At 39.2% G+C, this 18927-nt stretch overlaps 1 protein-coding gene across 1 annotated transcript in view; it reads left to right on the top strand.

Moving 5' to 3' along the window:
• The first annotated feature begins 2143 nt into the window (after positions 1–2143).
• LOC137912835 (protein TANC1-like) overlaps positions 2144–18927 on the top strand; it is an 87317-nt gene continuing 70533 nt past the window's right edge. The window contains exon 1 of the mRNA XM_068756966.1: positions 2144–2204. Within this exon, the coding sequence (XP_068613067.1) occupies positions 2144–2204 (61 nt within the window). The remainder of the gene's footprint in view (positions 2205–18927) is intronic.

Raw genomic sequence — 18927 nt, 5'->3', positions numbered from 1 at the left:
CTTCGAAGAGGGTGTGTCTCATTTCCTTTGGGTTAGGCCGGGTGATATTTATTGTTACTATAGAGACGAGCAGTCGCCTCCCACGCTGCGCTTCATGATGACATACAGTACATTACGCCACTATTCTATTTAGATATTTATAGCATAGTCCTTTCATCTGCTTCTTCTCGCTACTACATCACACCTGGTGTAAACCTGCTGTCATGCTTTAGTCAGACACCTTCGTGTTGAAGCTCCAGAAGTGCTGTTCTGGCCTTTATTCTCTGTGTTGTTCATACATCTACATTTAAAGCAGAAGGGTGATGCTACTGGCAAAAGTCTACCACAAGATTACACAACAAAATATTTTTGTCCTCAGTATACTGCTACAACCTCATGGCCTCTTTTAATGTTTTTTGTTGATGCATTTTTGATTTATCGGAATATTAGATTACCGGTGACACTTGTGAGCATCATTATCCACCCATTTTAGCGACGTAATAGTATATAAAGATTTCCTTCTATGTCTTGTGGACATGTGGGGTCCCTCTTCCATCCGTCCAGTGATGCCTACCAAAGGGTTGAGGTCAAACAGTCATTCTTGTGTGTGTGTTTCTCTTTTTTTTTTTTGCTGAACACTCCATTAATACATAATTGATTAACTTTGGCCTTTGAATGATTAATACGGTCTCTGTGTAATTGTTTTTATTGTAATATCTACAGATAACATTCAGCTGATTATACAAACACAATGCACAGACATAAAAGACTGGCAGCTGGGGTAAACAGTCATCCTACAGTGTATATGGCTTTCTCATTACAGTAGGGAAAAAATCAATACCTCCACAGACCGAGAAAGCTCAAGCCTTATATGTTATGTTCATGTGTTTTTTGTAAAGACAGAACTTTTTTGGGTGATTTTTAGACAAACGGCTAATTAAGTCAAGGTCATGTTAACTCTGAAAGCTCTGTGAGATGAGAAGATTAATGTTCAATTTTGTGTTTGTAGAATGCCTTTATTGTGTAGCTTCATAGAGTAAAGGTGAAAATCACTAAGGTGAGAGAATGAGATGGATTTAGTATGCTTTCCCTGGTTAATTCAGAACGAAAAATGAATGATAATTTGTTGCCTTGGTGGAACAAAACAATGGATTTTTTTTCGACCTGTCAAGCCTGAGTGACTTGAGCCATCGGTGACTTGCTCCAGACGCCTCCGCCAGCCATTAGTCATTCAGTGGAAGCTCTCATCACAGCGTTTCATCTGACAGGATGAAAGAATAAAAAAGGGCAGATCGATACTCTCCCAGCAGGAGGTGGGCCTCTGTATTTAAAGCCTGGGATTCGAGGGTTGAGAGCTAAGTGCAAGGACTGTATGCTATGTTTGCAGAAAGCATACCCTTATTTGGTTGAAACCAGTCTGTTCTCTGAATTGGAAAGATTGCTCCGCTGCTATTAATATAGTGCGGCATCCTGGAGCAGCCTAAAATGTGTTTAGAGGATTTGAAACTTAAGACTATACGGTTAGGTGTTTTCGCTGCTCCTGTGTTGACTTTAGTATATTTTTAACTATTGTACAACTGCGTATGGCTGTAAATAATCACAAAGTAAACAACCACATCCAGGCATTTCAAGGTGAGATTTTAAATTCTTGTTATACCATTTATCTCCAAGCGTAAAAAATGCTCGCTCTCTTGGAAACAACCGTGGAAATCATTTGCAAACACCCGAGTTCAGCTGCATAACATCAATTACATGTGGAATTTTGGGCATCCAGTACAGGACTTTCCGGCAAAACAAGATAGCAGAACTTGTTCTTTTCTGTTTAAATATTGGAGAATTCTTTCCATGTGTCCCTCTACTGATGACCTGCAGGATTAGGAGTACTGTGGGAAAACTCCCAGCTAAGCAGTATGAAATGCATTTGCAGACGACCAATTTTTCTCAAGTTTGGTTCTCAAGGACACATTTATTATTATTTGAAGAGTCCTTTAGTAAAAATAAATATTCTGTTCTGCCATAATTAGAAATGGAGCTTTTTGTGTTGCTGAATTATTTCACAAGTGACTGTATTTAATTGTCTTGTCATGCCTGTGAATAATTGAATGTGGTTTGTGGTTTATGTTTCCCTCAGATACCCTATAGAGAGGATTCCAATAATCTCACCATGTTCAAGGCAGTGCTGAAGAAGAACAGAGATGGAGGCAAAGGGAGCAAGAATGATTCAGGTGTGTTTTAGATCAGGCGGAAAAACGGCGTGATGTTTTCCTTGGAACAAATATCCCATACCTTAAAGGCCTAGATGCAGCTACTGAGGTGGAAATACCTCATTGTGTATGAAATAATTTCTTAAGATGGAAACTTTCTAATGTGTTTCCAAATACTCTAATATTTGCAAACATACAGAATGTGACGGCAGAAATGTGTTAAATAAAGCTAAAGTAAACAGAGAAATTTTTGACGAAAGCACAAAAGTCATGCTCGCACTTTGCTCACAACATGCTTTCATCTCAGCCATCATTTACAGCAGTTGTCTAATGTAATGTTTCATTGAAGAGCATGCAGTGATTTTATGTGACTGACAAATGTAAAGAGGTATTTTGTTTTGTGCTGCATATGGGTAGAATGTAGGCTCTGCACAGACTGTATTGACTGCGTGAACCACCTGGTGGAGGCTTCTATATTGTATTGTTGGGGGATCTCAGAAATCCATATTGCTAAAACCATAAAGTCATATATAACAAAGTCATATTTTTCTTTTACATTTTAACTGTAGTCAAATTGACCATTCTATCTTTACAGTTGATTTCTATCTGTATTTTCCTAAATGTTAGCCATATCCAGGGATACATCGTACTATTTCCCTGTTCATACAGTGACTGTCTTCATCTTTTCTTTTTCTTGTACGGCATCTGCCAGCCGAGCTTTGATTTACAACCCCTGGACTGGTTTTAACAGGTAGTATAGTTCAAATAGTCAGTGCATAGAATAGATCATCATTCTCTTTCTGGCTTTGTCTGGAAGATGTTTCACTCAGCAATTAACGATAAAATAAAAGGGAGGAGAGTCTGGGTTGCTTTACACCTCACACTCCATTCATGCACAGTGTTGTTTTCTGTCTAGGTGTTGTAACCTGTCTCACATGTATGAATCACTGTGACACATAGACCCAGCTGCATACACATGCACCTTTACAATTTCAGGAGGGTCTGTGTACGAGAAGGCTGGGAGCAGCGGCTTTATGGCGGGAAACTGCTCCTTTATCCCAGATTTACTCACGCAGTTGGACCCCATTCATCAAGCCCAACTGGCTCTGTCTCCCTTTCTCATTCTGGCACAATAAAACGTGGCCTCTTCTCTCTATTGTTTAGGGCTCTTAAAGACAGATGAGAGGTCACAGAGATTCAACAGCTAGTAGTGGTGACTTTGCCCTACTGTTGCTCCTACATGAATCTCTGCTAAATGTATTTTTTGTTTTCAGTCAGAGCCGATAATATGTTACATTCCTCTTTGGATTGTTGGCAAAATGTAATAGATGTAAATAAACGAAAAATTCTCTGTCATCTTAAGATTTTGATGAGTTGTCAAATGTCTTTATGAAGAATCTAATTATTTTTGTTTTGTTGTTTTCTATGAAAGCAGTAAATACTTTTTTTTTATTTGTCCTTGGAAAAGTAGTTTTTTTTGTGTTGATCTGACTTCAGCTTGGGATCTAAAATATGGTTTGCAGCACTGATGGGGGGGATTGCTGTGCTGATCAGTTTGGGTACACTATGGTATAGTTAATAGTCCCAGACAAGACGATGTCTATTGCACGTAAAATATTTACTACAGTGTATATGAGACTTGAATACAATATAATTTTTTCTCCCAAATGGTTTGGGAAAGAAATTTACTGAAATGAAATGTCTGGATCAGTGGAATGATGACTTCTCCTTCCTTATATGCTTTCTATCTTATGTTGCTTTTCAAATGGGATTTCAGCCTCAGGATTTTTCTTTATTTTTATCAATACAGCATCAGTATTTGTTTGAGATGTATAAAATTGTCATCTTTTGACATCCCTATATTTTATGCTTGAAAGTTGGTGTTTGTTTGCTGACAAACTCATTGGGGAAAGTTTCTAATTTTGTTGCTGGCTGTTTCTTCAAGTCCATTACGACTGTGTGGACCAGGGGTCACCAACCTTTTTGAAGCCGAGGGCTACTTTCTGGGTACCGATTCATGCAAACGGCTACCAGTTTCATACACACTTCTGAAATAAAACATTTTCTCAATGTAGCATTAATCAGTGATATTCATCTATGTAAATACACTGATCATGTTTAATGATTACTCACACTAATTATTAACAACGTTTTAACAAGGTAGGGGACAGATTTGACTTGTTCAGAAGTCTTTTATTTTATACAAACTCTTGAGAAACCATGGCTCGCGGGCACCTCACAAGGGCCTCGCGGCGCCGCGTTGGTGACCCCTGGTGTGGACGTTCCTGCTGTCAGAAGGAATAAGTTCCAGTAAAATTTGCTCAGCAACAAATAATGGAAATCAGAGGAAGGAAAGACCTTGGTAATGATATACAGTAATTGCAAGATAGCTCGGCACATGTACATGACCAAGTGGCCGTGGACTGGAGGCAACTTTCAAGCAGTCAAGGAAACTTGGCCCCAAGTTCAGATACCACCACAGTCATTAACTCTCCTTTGGGATCTCCCAATTTCCACGACCACAAAAACACACAGTTTGCTAATTTAGTCTTTCCATCGTGTGCTCCTTTAGCTCATTCCTCCTCCTTCCTCCTCCTCCTCTACCTCCTCCCACTCACTGCTTACCTCTTTAAGTCTGCAAGGAGCTATTTTTTTCATAGTCTACTAAACTGGAAGTGGGATGCTATTTTGCTGTGGCTTGTTGACTTTGATGTCAATTAGGGCTCAGTGGAGTTAATAGATCTGGGCCTTCAGAACTACAAGACGATGACTATATATTGTATATATATTGTTGTATTTGGTATTCTTTGTGAAGATATAGGTCAGAGATGTGTCGTTTACGGTGAGTAGTTACTGGCACTATCAATTTTGTCACTCAATTTGTAAAATCCATTCAAAAACACACCTTTTGAGTTCACATTCTTTGTCTCATGTCGATAAGGCCATTAAGTTGTTCTGAAGTTACAGAAGTAAACCTATTGTCTTTAAAGAAGATGATATGACTTGGAAAAACATCAAACTCTGCTGGCAAATACCTGTTTTGTTATTACCTCCGTCACGGAGGTTATGTTTTTGCCGGTGTTTTTGTCCGTCCATCTGCTAGCAAGATAACTCAAACTCTGGACGGATCTGGATGAAGTGATCAGGAAATGTTTGGAGTCTTACCAGGAACAGATGGTTACATTTTGGTTACAAATACACAGCAAGTCTGATTCAATTTTACTTTTCATGGTTGGTGTATAAAGATGCCAAGAACAATTTAGAGCCTTTTGATTATGATCCAGATCACCATGTGGATGGTGTACATCCAATTAGGAGGGGACTGAGGTGCTTGGCGGAGGTCTGCGCTCTCTGAGTGCTTTTCTAGTTCAGTTTTGTCCTGTCCAACATGAAAGTGGTCAATGTTCTCATCTTTGCTTTATGCAAATAGGAGGTTGAATATGGCAAGGATGGGAACAATAAATGAGAGGCACCCATCCATGCTCTGTGTCGGATTGTTTGAATAAAACTGAAGCTTCCGAAACATAAAAGTGTGCTGCCAAAAACACATGGAACCAACAAGCAATGTGTAAACAGCCTATTAATTGTATTCACTGAACATTAATGACAGATGCGTTTTCCAACAGGAAGCAAGTCTCAACACCGGTTTAGTACTGTGGTTTGGAAAATCAGTGCAATAATATTCTTCCTTACACTCGTAAGCTCATGGTGTGGAGCAGACAGACCAGTGGCTGGAGGGTTTATCATCCCCTGCATGACCTATCCTCAGTTTGACCTTTCGTTTTGTGTTTTGCCTGTGTTGAAGTTTTATCGGTACAAGTGAAGTGAACCTAAGTCATATATTTGTGGTGAACTTGAAACGCGTGAAAACCAACAATATTTATTCTCTTTCTGCTGAAAATTGTCTGCTAGCTTACTGGCTTTATAGCCCCACATTACTGAGTCATATTTACTGCGTCTTACTGTTAGATATTTGAGTTATGCATGCACGCTCACAATACACAGGTTGCACAAACACGCTTAGTTTCTTTATCTCTACATACTCTGAGGTAATCACACACATAGATTAATCACATATAAAGTATCACACATTGTAACTGATACACGATGGGAATAAGTTAGGGCCCTAACGGCCCTTCCCAGGAGGAGGGTGTAAGCACCCCCTGGGAGGAGGGTGTTTTCATGCCCACTATAAAGATCACTGCCGTAGAACATTCGGGACTCTTCTACAGAGTCCCGCTTCCGCGTCTGTAGGAGAGTCCAGCGCTGTATTTCCTTACCAGCTTTGTACTTACTGAAAACCTTCGGTAAACTTGATTCGTTTTATAATCCTGACTCATTATTGAATAAACACCTCCAACATGAGATATAATAAAAGAACCGAGGGAAAAAGGAGAAACCTAACAGCGTCATGGACATGTTACATCCGCATTTCTTCATTATATGGCCGACAGAAACCTTTTCAACTCTGTTTTAATTGTCTGTGTTTCTGTGTTGGGCAACATGTGTTTACCACCCAATGAGCTTGGCTGCTTGAGGCAGCTGCCAGACAGTTGTCTGTATGTTGTGGATGACACAGTATTAATCACACAAACATGCGTTGCCGTGTGGAAACAACAGTTTCACCTGTTCATTCCGCCAGCTTCCCAACACACAGAGAAAGAATCAAGTCAGTTACACACAAACGTCATCACCGGTTGGCAGGACATTTCTTACTTTGTTAGTACAGAGGCAGAAACCACTGATGCACCTGGCTACACAAGAGACAGAGGTCATCACAGAAAATACTGGTTGACTCCACTACTTTATTTATACTTTTAACCTCATCGTGTATCTACTGGGATGCTGATTGTTCTGGTTTGGAATGCAGATGGAAATGCATCTTTCAGATTAGTCACTTAATATTAAGTTTAGCCATACAAATGTGAAGGCGGGCAAAAGGATACGGACAACTGTTCCTAATGGCCTTCTTAAGATAAGATTCAATTTATTGTCATTGAGCATGTCACAAATACAAGCAATGAAATATAGTTTGCATTTTACCAGAAGTGCTTTTAGCAGTGATTAAATAACAATTGTGAATATCTAGATCACAGATGATATTACAATATATACAATTGCAGTATATACAGATAACACATGACTTTACAGTATATACAATTATACAGTGGGTGTGGTATGAAAGACAAAATGCACAGATTCTTGATGCCTTCATCTGAGCCAGATGCAGCCAGTAATGTTTAGAGGCTCTTTCTGATATAAGGTTTAGTATGATGATGAAGTGAAAGATGGAGGAGATGTTCCCATAGATGTGTGTGTGTGTGTGTGTGAGAGAGAGAGAGACCATAAAGCGCTGCTCTCTGTTGCCTCAGCTGTGGCAGTGACTGGTACATGCTGCCTCTGCAGTTTCTGTGAGTTCCTTGGGCTTTTTGACACGAGTCAGTGATTTGTTGCCAAGGGTCAAACAACAGCAAATTAGTTGCTAAGCTAGATTTTGTTTTGTTTGCAGGATTCCACATAGTTCTGGAAATTTGAAGGACCGCTGCTTGAGTTTATAAGAGCAAGTTAATTTCGTTCTGTGTAAAGTTTATTTTGGGGGGTGGGGGGACTAATACAGTACTAAATATGAAACTTATTAAATGGTTTCTGCTCTTGTATTTGATTATAGTTTTGTTTGGTTGTGGAAAGCAACTAAAAATGCATAGATTGCGTCCCTAGATGTTGTAATTGTATTATGTTGTTACTCATTTTGTAGGCATGAATTAAATATAGAAGATTCTTTCCCCGCTATCTGTATTCCTGCGCAGCGTAACATGCTGGAATGCAGGATTATTGCTGCTATGGGAAGACATATTTTCAATAACTAATAACCACAGGTGATATAATAGTTATTTGTTCAAACAGAAATTCTGAACAGATTTGCGTTTACTTCACTAAGTTTCTCTCAAGTTTCAGTCTTGCACTGCTTATTCTGCACATCCAACATCAAGCTTACTTCCTCATCGGTGACTGTCGAACTGTGGATCGATTTGTTCCGCTAGTGCAGAAGATAGTTTTGCCTTGCTAAGTGGAGTTGGTACTGTACCTCATTTCCCTTCACAGTGTGTTCTTTTAGTCATAGCGATTGCAAACAGTTTGTACTTACAATTATGTTACCTTCAGGCATTAGTACTGCATTACCATGAGGTGTGGTTTCCTTGTAAAGGCATTGCTATACAAATATTTTAAAATTAGTGTCCGGCCCTATTTGTCACCTGAAGAACAGGTATGATAAACTTGGCAGCAAAAACTGACTGTTGGGGAAAAAAATGGAAAGTATTGGTGAATGCTTAGCCAGAATATCGATCTTGATGTAAATAAGGAAGATACAGGGATTCATCATCTTCTCAGTTTACAGTCTAAGCATATGATTCCTAGCCATTCTTAAACCACAGAGACTGAGCTACTAAAGCTACACAACTCCATTCATATGGGACATCTTATTATTATTTATATTACCAAACTATATTAATACAACTTCCTTCATCACTGTTATTTGGACTAGCAATGTTAGCCCAATGTCTCATCAGTGTACATTTGTATAGCAGTGATGTTGTTTCTTTATGAAACTCTTGTTTCTGTCTGTGCACTAAGAAAATATTCTGCACTTTTCATAAATTTCTTTGCTCAAAAGTAAAAAATGATGAGTGCTGAACCAAGACTGATGAGTACAGTACATAGAGTCAGCCACAGGATGTCTAGACCACAGATTACATGCAGTGTGTGACCTGTGCAGGACAGGAAGACTCCATATTATGCCACACACATACACAGACAGTTAGCGAGCAGTGGAGACAGAGAGAGCAGCAAGCAACCTCAAGCTACATTATTCACATCCTTTGATTAACCATAATAACTAGTGCCCAGACCACAACCACTGACTCCTTTATCATCAGCTCATGGTTTTCCTTTTGGAGTACACTTCATTCTAAAAACAATTCATGCAGCCTAGAGGCTTGGATTTGCTTTTAATTTGCCACTTGATCCTTTAGTCGAAATATTATTTTACAAATATATATTTACTTTCACTTAAAACCTGCCTGTGGGTTATAGCTAGTTCATTCCCCAATACCCTGATTGTAACTCAAATGAAAATAAAACTGTGCTGATAAAAGAGAAAAGGTATTTTAGTCTCTGTTGTCTAACTTAGCCCTTAGTCTTAGTCATGTGTATCTAGACTTCAATAGACAGTTGAGGTAGGATTTAAAATGGTGGAGGACAAAATGTACCTGATCACAAAGAACACAATTTAGACCTATACGGCTGTGGCTCAGTTGGTAGAGTGGGTCGTCCAGTGATCAGTAAACCGGTGGTTCGAAGCTCTGACTGTCGAAGTGTCCTTGGGCAAGACACTGAACCCCAAATTGCTCCCAGTGGGTCTGGCAGCACCTTGCATGGCAGCAGTGGCCCACTGGAGTGTGAGTGTGAATGTGTGTGTGAATGGGTGAATGTGAGGCCTCAAGTAAAAGCGCTTTGAGCACAGGAAAGGTGGAAAAATGCTATGTACCGGTAAGTGCGGTCCATTTACCATTTACCATTTACAGCTATCAAAGCACTCTGCATCCAGCAGACAACGATTAGTAGGGCGGAGCTGAAGCCACACTTACACGTACAAACACACGTGTACAAACTCACATATGTACGTTTGTACACCTCTAACCTCAGGTGTATCCGTATTAGGCACTCCCTGTCTCACTTTCTGCAAAGCAAAATAAAGGCTCTTGGCTAAAGCAGTAAACTTGGTTGGCCAGCCTTGCTGTTTTCCGTTTGTAGAGACTCTTACGGGAAACATTAGGCCCTGCCTTTCAAATCAAAATAACTGAAGACCTCAAAGGAAAAAGCCTGAAAAATTCCAAATATAAAGACTTGCACAAGGTGTTGTAAGTAGTTTTTCGTTGTTGGTTGTACAATGATACTGGTTTTAGAGTTGTTCTTCTGTAGATCACTGTTACTGAAGTTTAGTTAGAACTGTAGAATGCCCATGAAGAACCTGTGTAGCCACTTTAATCTCATTCATGGTTGTTATTATTATCTTAGGGCCATTTTTTCAATGGTTATAGCTGGGTAGTTGGCTATGCATGACGTTAACTAATATATTCTGAAGTTTCATTGTTGAAAGTTTCATTTAACCAGCTGAAAAAGCTGTCAGTTGTCATAACATTAGAGGCATAACTTATTTGAACCCTTGAAATTACAACAATCTCCACTCCACATGACTCAGAAGATTGACTTTCGAGCAACATCTGCTGTGACTGCATGTGCAGTACCTCTCTATGGCTGGTCTACTGCACCTAAAGCTACTCTTATCATTAATTAAAGTAGTCAGATTTCTTTTTTTTTTAATTATTACTTGTGTTAAAACTTGGTTGATACTCGATTAAGAACACATGTGCAGTTTGGCTCTCGGCATGGATGATTCCCGTAACCTTGAAAGTATGTGCACAGCAATGGACAAGAAGCCAAACAAGTAGATGATGACTCAGGGAGTGATGTCATCCATAGCACTGCTGTGGATGACATCACTCATAGGCTCTCATATCCCAGCCTCCTGCCTTGTGCAAATAATTCAGAGGAGGAAAACATTATTTATCAGTAACATGCCAGGGTGCTTCTCGAACGGATTTAGGGAGGGTGAGAGTGGCCTTCATGGCAGTTTATTGGCTGAAAAGGTTGGTAGGCCATTGTTTTTTCTAATTGCAACATGGTCTGCCTGACACATCTCTTCTGTCTGACTTTCCGTTTTGCTTTCGTACCACTTTATAACCCTTGTCCATGGTCTAAATAAGTATTTCAAATGCCTGTTTTTATGAAGGAGACTGCTTACCTATAGGATGTAGCAGGTACTAACCTGTCATTGCATATTTTCTCTTGATTGGGGTTTAGTGACAGTTCAGATTGTCTATATCATCATCATTTTAAGCAGAAACCAACCTGTGCTATCATAGAGCCTGACTCTTAGATACGTCTCTGTGGAGGTGTTGGAAATCTTTGGAGACCATTGTTCAGTCCTGAGTTTCAGGGCTCCATTCTCTCTCCTCTGTCAATCTTTGTACTGCTCTGTTTAGCTGTTCTGAACACAGATTTATTTTGTACTGCAAGTAAATGAATGTCTTGCCATGCTTCACTCATGAGGGTTTGAGACGTGCTGAGCTCCTTTGTGCTGAGCCTCAAAAGAACTTGGGATATCACTTCATGCAAAGAGGAGCAGTTTGCAAAGAGTGCTTGGCTTCCAATTTACTCACATACATTTCTAGCCATGGCATTCTGTTGGAGTTGTGTTATTTATCATGCATAGAACAAATCAGGTGGAAAGTCCTATTGAGGCTTTAATTCAAATCAAGTGAGACAATTATGGTGGCTTATTGCTCACATGGTTTAGCTTTTATAAATACTTTCAAATACCTGACCTTATGTGATCATTGATTGCTTACGGCATAAGGACAGTTTTTATACCTTATGCCTGTCCTTTTATTGTTGTTGAACAGCCTTTTAAGGGCATTCTTTTGACCTCACCTGGCCCCAGCAGAGGCGCTGCTTAATGATCTGTGATAAAGGCAACCCAAATCTGTTGTTAAGCAAAATCTCCATGGCAAACTAGAACTTCAAAACCACATTGTAGCCTAGAAATAATTTTCAGAGCAGTATAATCTATATTATTAACATATAGAGGTCACAATTTGACAGTGGAACTTTGTAGAAACCTCCAAGGGTGAATCTAATCTGCTGAAAACGTTTTCATCCATCTGCAATGTGACTACAGTTGCCCCAGAACTGTGCTCACAGTGCTAAGGAGATTGATCACAGTACAGACAAATAGGTTAAGCCATCCATCTTCTACCTGCACTTTGCTTGTAACAGCTGTTTCCATGACTTGTAAAGGACATTGACGTAATTAGCCAGCCTGATGTAAAACTCAAGTGAGACTGTGTTGGCAGTTTTCTTATGGATTCACCGTGGAGTCATTGTGCATCATGTAGTTTAGGAAAAGAATAAATCACTTTACACTACTGATCAGAAATACTACCATAAAAAATAGAATAACATTGAAAATGTTACAAGACCTTACAAGACCTCAGTTTTTGTAGGTATGCACTCAGGCATGTGTAGAATATAGAAACTCATTCCAGGTTAGAGTTGAACCGAAGACGGCTACAAACTGTCTTTGATCACAGGAAGGGCTCTGATTATGATCAGCCTTGTAAGATTAGATTAGAATGGAGAGGGCATGGGTATTTTTCCTTGCGTGTGGGAGTGCACAGTGTGTCCCATTTTCCTACAGTCTCGTACTGAGGAGACCTGTGGAGAGACATTCATACCAGAACCTCACACACAATATAGCTAGCATGAGTATCAATAACCCTCTTGCAGGGACTTTCAACAGTTGGTTTGCCCTAATTTATTCCAAAGCTCTGATGCAACAAATTCAAGACCTTGGCAATTCAAGATTGCTGCTTTGCCCATTAAAATTTTTAAAACAGTAAATTCTATGCTATTGTGTACAATATGCAAATCTAAAATGCAAGTAGCATCCTTAGTCCTTAATGACTTAACAGATGTATGTTATTAATTACAACACAGCTGCTCTTCCCTTAAACTGTTTTCTGGAAGTTAAAGCAGTTCATTTGCATTGATTAGTGTGCATTAGAATGGTCTAATTTGTACTATTATGAATCATGCTATATTTATTTTTATGCCTATTTATTACCCTTGTAGCTTTCCTGTCGAAACTCCTAAAATTCAATGTTGTGAGGACACAGTCTAACTCTTTCTTTCTCCAAAACCATTTAAATTGACAATTTATGAAGAAGAATGGGAAATGACATGTTTTCTGCACACTATTACCCTCCTCCTCTGATTCTTCTTCTTCCCAAGACACACAAGCACCCCTCCCTGTCGGTCTCTGTTCCCCTGAGGCCAGTGAGGAAGGCATTCCAGAGCCCAGGAAACTGCAGAAACTGAACCAGAGGGAAAGAGACGCTGTCTATTCTTTTAGAAACATCCTGCACTCTTTCTTTGCCTAGCGCTCTTTGGCTTGTTTCAAGCTGCTAATTTGTTTGCATTATCACATCCATATCAATTTGAGTAGAGGATTTCAGAGCTGCAGGAGCAGCAGGTCTCCTTTCTGACAAAATAAAAGTAAAGGCACTGTCACAAGATTTTGTCTGTCCTCAAGGCCCACCAGCGTTAGATGTGTAAGTCTGAAACTAGTAAGAGTTCTGGATAGTGGAGGAGTTAATGATATTTAACTGGAAAAATATGTCCCAAGGATTTACTGTTGATATGCAATAATATGCTGTAATATTCTTGTGATAAAATAAATGAGTGAAAAGAGGTGTTAATCAAGAAAGAACAAAAAGCTTTACAATGTGATGCAGGCAAGCTAACATATGGTTTTCTTCTACATCAATCATCCGTTTTACAGGCAGCCTACAGGCAGGCAGCCTACAGGCAGCCTACAATATTTTGCTTCTATGTCTAACATGGACTCAGTGAAATGGTCTGAAATTAGATTGGCCTCATAGGAAAAACTGAGGCTTTCTAGCCATTTCTGTTTTTATGATTGTGTTTAACCCTTTTTGAGGCTGTCTTTACAGTTCTTAAATTATTTAGTAAATTTTAAAACAGACTGTTTCTATCTGTTTCGTTGCCCATCCTCATGTTTGACTATTACTGAACACCCTCCCCCGTGCTTTAATATTGGTTCCTTCTGGTTTGCTGTGTGTTAACCAGGACAGCTTTTGTGACTGTCTCCCTGATCTCGGAAGTACCCAGAGAATCCACACCCTCAAGTGGGAGAGTTCCCACTTTCAGTGGATTGACCAATGGTGCTTTTAGTTAGAATAGCAATACATTATTAATAATCTGACTTCTCTTTTATATCAACATACAGATTTGGACAAATAGGTTGATATGTTTCAGCTCACCCTCTTAGATTCCCTCTTGACGGTGATTAAATACAGGCCATCGTCCATCTTTGGTGACAAAATTTGTAGTTGTGTACACCACCTTGACGTTTTCAGTGGTCTGCTGTAAATTCAAATGGGATACCTAAAAGTTACGACATTTTCAGGACAATTCAGGCCTGTATTGGACCATGTAGTGGGTCTGTGTCTCAGGGGATAGCATTCCCTCTCAAGGAGTGGCAGACCACATTCCATTACACAGATTTACTTATGAGGGAAACAACACTATCCAGATTTAAACCCATTGAAAGACCCGTCAGTGCATTCAACATTCATTCTGAACTGTGCCTGTCAGGTTAGCAGGGAGGACATGTCCTTTAGTTCATGCATTAAAAATTAAATGCGTTTTTTCCATTAATTGTGGTAATTTTTTACATGGGGGTGGTCAGTTTCCTACATATCTTAATGTAAGGCTGCACAGATCAACTATAACTCAATAATGGCGTCAGAATTTCAAGCAATATAGAAGAAAATACAATCTGTAAAATGTTTCAACAACAACGAAACAATCAGCAGCATTCAGCCAGTTAAAGTGATAGTTCCATTTTGCTAATTCAAAGCTCTCGTCTTTTTGATAATTTAGGAGATGGGACATTGACTGGAATTATAATTAGTAATTAATCTGTACTTAAATATTTATCGATTTAAATCAATGTCTTGAAATAATAATGAACCATTTCATGGGTTGGGTATGTCCTTATGTGCTCTAGTCCTTTACTTTGAAGAAGAGGAAAGCATGGAAGAAACTGCAATCATTTTTACATCATCTTTGGGCAGCTCTGTATAATTAGAAGGGGTTGATTTTCCTTACCGCAGCAGGGGCTGAAATTGCAGGCCTTGCCCCAACCAGGGTTTAGTAAAGGAACTGAAATAGCACTGGCAAGTTCTGTCCTTGTGTCCCTCTGCGTTATAAAGTGTCGGTCAGATGGGAGAGCAGTTACCGTAACACAGTACAGCCAATTCACCAGCACTTGGATGGCCAGCTTTTATGCAGTGCCTCTTGTTTTCCAAACCAGCTACCAAAATTACAACTTTCTCATAATCTTTTTAGCATGCAGTACAACTGAACCCTACATCTGCCACAAACTGCTATGGTGGCAGCACGTGAAAACACAACTGGCAGCTGTTTTTACAGTATATACAATATAGAAATGTCTTCCATGGGCATCTGCACATCAGTGCAAGAAATAATCAGAGGCAGAGATTAGACATGCATGTCTGTTTCAGACATTGTTCTTGTTCTTGATTAATGCTAGACCCCTTTTAATTTGGCTGCCACTGTCCATTTCATATTTCTTGGTATATTATGTCCACCATCCGCTGTAGCAGGGAGGGGGGGCATAACAGACACAGCCGCTCTTTTTCTTTAAACACCAGTCTGTAATTTACTGTCAAAAATATACATACAATATAACACATACAATATTCCAGCAAGAGGATATCTTATTTCAAACGATAACATTTTCAGTACTGTAATGTCACTGCAGCAAAATTATAAGCAACAGCAAAAACTGCATTTACCAAACTCTACAGTACAGAGAAGACAGTTTTGGTTAAAGCTTAGGATCTGGAAGGATGGCTTTTTTTCCATACAAACATTTTCAATGCATGGACCTGAACTACATGTGTGATCTATTTGTTGCAAGGAAGAACACATCATTAGGGCAAGAAAGAACAAGTAATGTTGCGTTGTTTTGCTTTGATTTTTTTCTTTTCTGGTGTCTTCTTTTTACAGTATTTGAGTGAAAAATGCAGACTTGAAAATCAATCTTTGTTAAGCAATGTCTCAAATCTACCAAACCTAGTACTGCACAAAATCACCCACATTTAGCTGGTGCCAGGTGTTAATTTCAATCCATTTTTAATACTGCTTGGTTCAGACTGATGCCAAAACACAGTGTTGATATGGAAATAGCAGTTGAAATGCTAGGATAAACTCTAGTCATGCATTTCATCACGACACTTACTGTGACATTATTGGTTGAAAGCCGTCAACCGGTGCAAAACACTGAAGCAGCGTGAAGCTCGTCGCGTGAGTATGTCTGCGGTGTGGAATTATTTCGAAGTTGATGACAAAAGCCTTGTGATTGAGGTGCTGTTCATTTTATTTTAAATATTTGTATTTAATATTTCCTGTTGCACCAAGTCCGAAGTGAAACATTTATTTAATGTATTACTTGAATGTTCAAGCTACGCCACAGAAGTGCTCTGTTTAAGAGTTAAATGTTGATTGAAATAAGATGATTAAAATAAAAAATAAGGGACATCCTGTATCCTTTATTTCACTCTTCTTTAAGTTTTTAAAATTTATTATTGAAGTATCGGATTGGGACCACTAAGTATCTGTATCGGTATTGGTTCAAAATCAAATGACTGATTTTAAAACAATAATAAAAAAAAACCTGATCAGGACGTCCTTAATTTAACCTGCATTGTGATTGGCTGAAAACCAAGTTGCTCGACTATCGAGTTGTTTGTATTTTCCTAAGGACCCTTTAAAGTGTTAATATTAATGTGGATGTAGTGGGTCATACTGGAGTCACTGGACTACAGATTCTGACCTTTGCTGAATGACCTTTGGGCCATTTACAAGTCTAAAGTTAGAGGTGTCATGTCAACCGTTTCGATTCTTCTCTCTGAAATTATTCTTCAAGTTTAAAAGCAGCACAAAAAAAGCTTTGTGTCACAGAGTCATGGAAAAAAATGACACTCTTCTGTTTCCAGTTAGACCAGCATCACAACAACACTTGTTTCCGTGAGGAGTGAAGCAGATGCTAATAGTGGTAGATGAGCCTTTTACAAACCTCTGGCTGCAGATAGGCGTCGGGGCTAATCTGCTGTCTTGGCAGTCTTGTGAGGCAGTCAGTCACAGTCTTGAAAAACAGAATGAAGGCTAATTGTCATTACTGTGGTTCATCACATCTGCAGTTCTGATTTAACTGGGTCTGTTGACGTATGGCCTGTATAACTAGTTAGGCATTACAAGCTTCTTGAGGTTGATAATTCATACATTTACATTTGTGGCTATGATGAGTGGGCAACTTTGATGCCACAGAATAGATTACCGGTACTTTGCCAGAGCTGGCTCTTATATTTAAAATGGTTTTTCCATGCTGGATGGATTCTTGTAAAAACGAAATGTGTTTTTCTCATTCAGGGTTTGAGGTTTGCAGTGTCTCCGTAGGTGAGACAGAAAAAACATTGGGAATATCTAGATCAGATTCAGGTTTGTCTACAGACAATATAAAATATAGGTGTCTATTATGTGCTAATTATTACTCATCCATATGCTGTCGGGCATATCCTAGTTGATAGAGGGGAGTTCTTGCTTAGAATTTAGGAATGGGCAACATTTGCCAGCTTCGGTGCTTTGGGAATTCAATGTTATCTTACCCCAGTGGTCAATGACACAGCTTTATTCTTCCATTAACTGAAGTCCTTCTCATGTGCTCTGGTGGCATGAGAAATACTCATGAGCCCCTGACCCTGGGTTTAAATACACATCATGTGGCGCTTTTTATCTAAGGATCCAGGTCTCTTCCCAACTCTTTGTATTTGTTTGTGTCCCTAGCAACCTGTGAAGATAATCATGGCTGGCATTCTTCCTAGCAGGCCAGTCTGTCTTTATTGTAGTGACCGTGATATCATGAAGACCTGCAGAAGCCTTTTTATTATTTTATTATCTGTATCTTGACTGCCTAATTATAACTTACATCCTTGAGTTAAATTCTGTCACTAAAACCCTCTGATAGAATGCATGCCCCACAAACTCAACAAACTTCTCTCGCATGCAAAGCAATCTGAAGTCTTCTAATCATGTGTCGGTCAGCCAGCTGACACAGTTTATGCATACGTTGTACAATCTGAGCTCATGTTTGGTAACTGTAAGGCTCCTCATCAACGTTTGTGGGACACACACAACAAAGTGGAGAGAAATTATGACAGTAAATGTTATTTTAGCGGGGAATCACAGCCTCCAGGTGGATGTTGGAATGTAGGAGGGGTTTACCAAATACTGTAACATTGAGTAGAGGCAGTGTCAGACAAGGGAGTGTTTGCAAACCTGGCAGACATTGCATTAATAGATCAAATAAACCACTAATCCAGCATTATCCCCACTATGTAAGCAGATTTATAGGCAACCCCGCGTCACCTGCCTGTGTACCATAGTACCACTATGTACCAGCCATACCTTCAGACAATATGGGCTGCTATTATTATTATTACCGCCGCTGAGGAGGTTATGAAATTGCCGGCTTTGGTTTGTTTGTCCGTCATGTCCATCCGTCTGTCAGCAAGATGACTCAAAAGGTCCTGGATGGATTTTGATAACATTTTCAGGAAATGTTTGGAATGTTAACAGGAACAGATTGTCAATTTTTAGTGATGAACCAGAAGAGATCCTGGTTTATGGATCAGTTTGAAATTTACAGTAACATTGCAGTCAATGGCGCTTCAAAATTAGTTTGTCAATATCTTTGTTCATTGACCAATATTTATAGAATTTCACACAGTCATGTAGGGTGGGGGCCTCTATGTTGCCACCAAATTTAATCTGGTTCAGATCCAGAATAACGTTAGGAAAAAAACATTACATTTTAACATTTAAAACCCAATTGGAATACAAATCTGCTAAAAATACACGTCAAGCCCGATTCACTTTTACTTGTCATGGTTGGTGTATAAACATAGCAAGAACAATTTATAACCTTTTGGTGATTATCCAGATCACCATTATGAGA

Source organism: Brachionichthys hirsutus, unplaced genomic scaffold (genome assembly GCF_040956055.1).
Source record: "Brachionichthys hirsutus isolate HB-005 unplaced genomic scaffold, CSIRO-AGI_Bhir_v1 contig_916, whole genome shotgun sequence".
Taxonomy (NCBI): Eukaryota; Metazoa; Chordata; class Actinopteri; order Lophiiformes; family Brachionichthyidae; genus Brachionichthys; species Brachionichthys hirsutus.
Note: the sequence above shows the minus strand (reverse complement) of the source record. Positions and strands in the feature narration are given on the sequence as shown.